We start from the raw sequence: 6511 nt of genomic DNA on the forward strand, positions 1-6511 counted from the left end.
GGGGGTCTCGGTCCTGCCTCTGGGCCTGTCAGGCGGAGGGGGTCTCGGTCCTGCCTCTGGGCCTGTCAGGCGGAGGGGGTCTTGGGCCTGCCTCTGGGCCTGGCTGGAGCCTCCGTTTTCTGGAAGCCCCATCCCCCGCAGTCTCCCATGCCTCCAGCTCTGAGGGTTCCCCCTCCCTCACCGCTGTTCCTTCCCAGGCCTGGCTGCGTCCCTGAGTTTGCTCTCAGGCCCTTTCTCTCCTTCCTTGGCGGTCTCTTCGGTTAATTACCACCTTGATGCCAACGGGTCCTGCCCGACTTCTCCCTTTAACTCTGACACTGAACTGTCCAAAGTCATCTCAAACTCAGGTCATCCTGCCCTGAATCCCGAGTCCTCCATGCCCCAAGACTTCCCCATGTCAGCAGTGGCCGCACACCCCCAAACTGCTCAAGATAAAAACCGAAGAGTCACTCTTGGTCCTTCTCTCATCCAGTCAGATTTCAATTCCCTGATATCCCTGCCGGGCCCCTACTCCCCGACCCAGCCCCACAGGCCAGTGTAACACCTTCCCTGTTTCCATCACCCTCTGGAGCAGCCAGGGCCGGCTCCTAAAAGTGGGTCTGATCAGGTGACTCCCATCACACTGAGGACAGGACCCAATGTCTTCCCTGGACCTGCCTCTGTCCCCATCTCCACACCCACTCCCGTCCCGGTCATGCTCCCGAGCTCGCTGCTGGCCTTTCTGGCCATGAACCTTGCAGTCTCGGGGCCTTTGCACAAGCAGTTCCCTCTGCGTGGAATGTTCTTTCCTCTACCTGCCCCCACCAGCTCCTCCCTGTCAGCCAGGTCTCAGCTTACACGTCACGTGTCTTTCCTGACCCGCCCCCACCCCTGCAACTGGCAGTGGCCAGCCAGCCACCCCTGTCATGTGGGTCCATTTGGCTGTCCCCACAGCCATGCCCACTTCCTGGCTGTGCATGGATCAGTCCGTGCCCTCTGCGATGGGGCTCCCTGGGAGCAGGGGCGGCGCCCTCACTGCCCAGGAACGTGCTTGGCACACATGGGAGGAGCTTAAGATAGTATCTGTTGAACCAAGAGACCTCCTAGAAAGCCAATGACCCGGAACAGGGCCCCGGAATGACCACAGGAAAGCCTGGGAAACCCCGTCTGTGGGTCAGGTGGAGGAGGCTGTACCTGGACCAACAGCTTGAGGCGTGTGATCCTCTGGAAAGGCAGGATGAGGAAGGAGGACAAGGGCAGCCCCTTGCACTTGGGGTCGAGCTCTAGCTGCGTGATCAGCTCCCGAAAAGCCGCCTTCTCCTGGCTGGGGACACAGACACGTGGAGTAGGTCTCTGGGTTGCAGGAGGCACGAACTGGAGACTCCTCCTCCCCGTTCACAGCCTCCCAGGATCCAGACGACCCACGGGCTCAGAAAACATGTTGATTTCTTCCTTTGTGTTTTTTTTCAAAAGGAAAATAGACTGTTCATGTACAAGTCAAATAACAATAGTGGCTTCACATGCCTGGCCTTGAAGACTTGGCACAATATGCTGTCTGGGGGAGGACAAGGACTCCTCGTGTGGCCAAGTCTATGAATCAGATGCACAATTAGATGATTTCACCCAGCGGGAAACCGTGGCAAGGTAAACCCACATAGTGACAGGAACGGGCAGCAGGCTATAGACATCGACAGGACAGCCTGCACTATTTCTGACAGGTGGGCTTGGCGGTGGGCCGGGCTGCAGCGTGGATGAGGGCTGGGAGAGCTGGAGGTGAGCTCAGCCACATGCATGTCAGCAGGAATGGAAGGGCCAGCGGGATGGCAGGGACAGCGGGATGGCAGGGTCGGGCGCTCTGCCTGTCACTCAGCCTCTGTGCTCACGTGGCCTGGCGGGGGCCACAGCAATGGGCTCTTGGGTGCTGTGAGTGCTTCCTAATCTGCCACATGCTTGTTTTCTCAGTGTTTATCCCCCAAAAACTGCATCCTGATTCCCTCCAGTTCCAATTTTCCTTCACCAACTGTTAAAATACCCAAATGCCCAAAGACTCAGGCTCCAAACGGGCACCATGAATTCCATGTCTTGGTGGAAAAGCCAGTGAGGCGCAATGTGCAGACGCTGCGACTGGAAAAATCCCTCGGTGCTTCTGTGCGGAGCCAGCATGGCCTCCCCGGCTAACCCCAGTCACTGAAGCGCAAACCTCAGTGCAGAGAATTCAGAAGAGGCACGTTGGCTGGAAAATTACCTTGTCAACTAAACCTCAGAGAAAGTTTTCAAAACGGGCAGCTTAGCAATCAACGCCCCGGCGCTGCTGGAAGAGCCCCACCAAGGCTCCTTCTCATCCTGTCCCTGCCCCTGTCGCTAGTTCAAACCCAGTCTCTGATGTCCAGGGTTTTGAATTGTCCACGTGACCTCACTTGACCTCACGCTATCTTTTCTAACTGCACAGTGCTCTGCTCAGCCGTTGGATCCAGGTCCCGTGGATGCTACGCTGATTCTCTTGGGGTCTGGCTGGGCTAACGTTTCTCTAGTGACACCAAAATACCCTGGAATGTGCCGGGTTGGGATACCGTCACCAGCCTGGCCAACTCGGGTGGCCTATGTGGACCTTGGGAACACAGAGGTGAAGGACCATGAAGCGCCACCGTGTAAGGAGCCTGGGCCAGCACTGGTATGGCTGTACTGGGCGCCGCCCCTGCCCGAGCCCCTCGCTGGGCACACTCACAGCAGCTGCTTGTAGGCCCGCTCCTGGTAGGTCTGATTGCTGACATAGGTGATGTAGACGGAGAAGTGGTCGGCCGCGTAACGGTACACAATGTCGCACACGTCAGAGATGACAATGTTCTCCTCCATCCGGTGCTCCAGCTCCAGCAGGAACCTGCGAGAGGCAGTGGCTTGGGGTGGAGGGTGCCCGGCGGGGAGGGCGGGAGATTGTCTCACCAAGGGCAGCGTGAGAGCTTGACTTAGACATACCAGTGTGCGTGGTGAGTGGACAGGCCGACAAGATCCGTCGGCAGGGCCACCGAGCACTGGTGGTGTATTTGGTCATCTTGAAGAATTACTGTGTTTTCACAGGGCTGATAGCGCTGGGAGCACCGAAAGCCCTTACCTTTCAGGTGTGTGCTGATGTGTTTGAGGATAAAACAGATGACCACGAGAATCTGCTTCAGAAGGGTCCCCTGGGGCGTAGGGACTGGCCCCTGGGCTGACCACTGCTGATGCTGGTGACCAGCGCACATGGATGTCTACCTCTGCATGCTTGGAATTTTCCACAGTAAAATACAAATAAGTACATAAGACAGAAGTGCCGTGGCAGGGCCAGGCGCAGTGGCTCATGCCTGTAATCCCAACACTTTCAGAGGCCAAGGCGGGTGGATCACCTGAGGTCAGCAGTTCGAGACCAGCCTGGCCAACATGGTGAAACCCTGTCTCTACTAAAAATACAAAAAATTAGCCGAGCGTGGTGGTGGACGCCTGTAATCCCAGCTACTCAGGAGATCGAGGCAGGAGAATTGAACCCAGGAGGCGGAGGTTGCCATGAGTCGAAATCACGCCACTGCACTCTAGCCTGGGCAACAAGAGTGAAACTGTCTCAAAAAAAAAAAAAAAAAAAGCGCTGTGGCAGAAGCCCAGGGGTCTCACAGGCCACTCTGATCCCAGTCAGCCATCACCTCCCAAATCCACTAGAAGGGGCTGCCATGAGGGGGTGAGGGGACTGCAAACGGAAGTGAGAGTGTCAACGCGGAGGAGAGACCCACTCGGAGGCCCACAGAGAGCGAGCAGCTCCCAGGGTGCCACATGTGATGCTGAGCAGATCCCCACTGCTCAGAGCGGGGCTGCACCGGGCCCCGCCTCGGTTTCCCATCTGATCACCAGGCACTGTCCCAGCTGAGCCCATGTGGCTTCTGGCTGCAAAACTCCGTGGCCTGCCCTGGGGATGGTAAGTGCTCTTTCATCCTGGCCACACAATTTGGTTCATTTCCTTTTCACAGGATTCCATGGACAGATGTCTGTCTACTCTTCCTCCGCTGCAGCTCAGCCCAGGCTTCACACAGTCCCTGCTGGAAGCACAGCTCCCAGAGCCACTTCCACCAGCCATGGCAAACGCACTCAGGAGGTGAGGACGTGGGAATCCAGGGCTGAACCCTGCACAGGGCCTGGGGGCCCTGCATGCGCCATTGGGACTTTCTGCTAGGGTAAGGAGCAGCTTACATGGACACCTTCTGTCCCTGTCACAAGACTCCCGTGGACTTTGCCTGGTTTAAACCTGTCCAACCATGGGTATGATGCTTGAGAGAGCTGGACTCAGTGTCACTCCACCCTGGGGCCAGCAGGATGCTCAGTGCAGAGCTTTGTGTGGGGCACAGGTGCTCATGAGAAGGGACGCAAGGGGACGTGACAGGCCACCCTGCCGGAAAGGGTGGTGAGGTTTGGATTTATGTGTTCATTTATTTATATTTTATTATGGAACATTCCAAACATCTGGACGTAGAGAAGCCAGTATCAAGCACTTGTCACCAGTGTCTCAAGCATGTGCCCCGGGATGAAGAAGGGCCCTGAGGGAGGTGACCATCTGCCCCGTCCTCACCGCTCACTGACGGCCAGCACGTCCAGGACGTTGGAGAAGAGGATGTGCGCCTCGGACGGGTGCAGGATCTTCCTCATCCGCTCGTTCTCCATGAAGTGGGACACGAGCAGGTTCAGGCTCTTGTAGTAAGACGCCTCAGAAGTGACCAGCTCAAACATGGCCTGTGGCAGGGAGACCCCACGGTTACCGCCCGAAGTTGGCCTTCCATGAAGGCACTAGCCTCGTGCTGAGGCAGAGAGGAGCAGAGAGAGGCTCAGCAGGGTGTTGAAAGGGAAAAATCGCCTCCTGCTGGGGCCTGGGATGGCTGCTGCAGGAGCAGCTGGTAACACCTGCGGCCGGGGACAGCAGTCGGGCCACTCTTCCTAGGGAGCACACTACCCCTAAGGTGACAGGGCACAGAGGCTACTCCCTGTGAGAGAACACTTACCATACTGACAACTGGAGACAGCCTAAGATCCAAAAGACGAAACAAGACAAAAACAAGAGAAGTCAGACTGGGCGTGGTGACTCACTCTTGTAAGCCCAGCACTTTAGGAGGCTGAGGTGAGCAGATCACTTGAGGTCAGGAGTGCAAGACCACCCTGGCCAACATGGTAAAACCCTGTCTCTACTAAAAATACAAAACTTAGCTGGGTGTGGTAGCACGCGCCTGTAATCCCAGCTGCTTGGGAGGCTGAGGCATGAGAATCACTTGAACCTGGGAGGCAGAGGCTGCAGTGAGCCCAGATTATGCCACTGCACTCTAGCCTGGGTGACAGAGTGATACTCTGTCTGAAAAAAAAAAAAAAGACAGATGTCAGCTACACAATAGCTGCCAAGGGTGGCTCGGCCCATGTGCTGGGTGTGGTGGTTCCGCCTGTGCGCTGGGTGTGGCGGTTCTGCCTGTGCGCTGGGTGTGGAGATGGGTGTAGCAGTGGGTGTGGAGCTGGGTGTGGCGGTTCGGCCCATGAGTGGGTGCACACCCACAGGTGGGAGGAATCCTGTTCTTCCACACCCAGAAAAACAGCAGGAGGAAACGGGCCAGTGTCAAGCATGAGCATCACAGGGGTGGAATCTGGGGGGATGTTTACTCTTTTTACCTTTTGAATCGCCTGATAATTTAACAATGAACATGTATCATGGTCTGATTTTATAACGGAACCAATAAGGCAATTTTCATTTTGGAAGAGAGAAAGAAATCCATACATAACCTGATCAATTTTCTGGAGGTGCCTTTATTTGATGTCATTATTATTACCTGATTACTGAGACTCTGAATAGCTGACTAGGAACGAACAGCAGCTCTGCATCTCACCAGTCATTCTGTAAGGGCAGGTGGCAGATCCCGGCTCACCTTCCTCCCTTGTTTACAAATCAACCCAATGACCCACCTTCCTCTTCCCCATCACCCTCTGATACTCCTCGACTTAGGGCAGGTTCAGGTCCCTCAGTCGCTTCCCAGGAGGGACAACATAGGGGGTTGAACTGTGGTCCCCGCAGAAGTTACATCCACATCCTAACCCCAGTGCCTGTGAGTGGAACCTGATTTGGGAAAAGAGTCTGTACAGACATAACTGAGTCCAGGAGTTCAAGATGAGATCACCCTGGGTTAAGGCTGGCCCCGAACCAATGATGGTGTCTTTATAAAAGAGACTGAGGGAGATCTGACAATGTGACACAGACACAAAGAGAAGGCACAGGCAGAGATGGGACTGATGCAGCCATTAGCAGTTGGAGTTGGCCAGAAGGATCCTCCGCAGAGCTATCGGAGGGAGCACGGCCTGCCCAGGCCGTGGGAGAATCAATTCCTGTCATCCTCTGCCACTCGGTTTCTGGTAATTTGTTATGGCCACAGAGGAGGGATGGAAACAGCAGTGAGGAGCCCGGGGTAGGGGTAAGGGTGAAGGTGAGGGTAGAGGTGAGGGTGGGGGCAGGGGTGAGGGTGAGAGTAGGGGTGAGGGTGAG

General features: G+C 56.0%; 1 protein-coding gene across 1 annotated transcript in view; it reads right to left on the minus strand.

Annotated features, from left to right (window-relative positions):
- Positions 1–6511, minus strand: part of NGEF (neuronal guanine nucleotide exchange factor) — a 145806-nt gene that overhangs the window by 11675 nt on the left and 127620 nt on the right. The window contains exons 6-8 of the mRNA XM_011952022.1: positions 4568–4728; positions 2705–2857; positions 1174–1303 (exon numbers count right to left, since the gene is read on the minus strand). Coding sequence (XP_011807412.1) covers positions 1174–1303; positions 2705–2857; positions 4568–4728 — 444 coding nt within the window. The remainder of the gene's footprint in view (positions 1–1173; positions 1304–2704; positions 2858–4567; positions 4729–6511) is intronic.

This window comes from Colobus angolensis, unplaced genomic scaffold (genome assembly GCF_000951035.1).
Source record: "Colobus angolensis palliatus isolate OR3802 unplaced genomic scaffold, Cang.pa_1.0 Scaffold33, whole genome shotgun sequence".
Classification (NCBI taxonomy): domain Eukaryota; kingdom Metazoa; phylum Chordata; class Mammalia; order Primates; family Cercopithecidae; genus Colobus; species Colobus angolensis.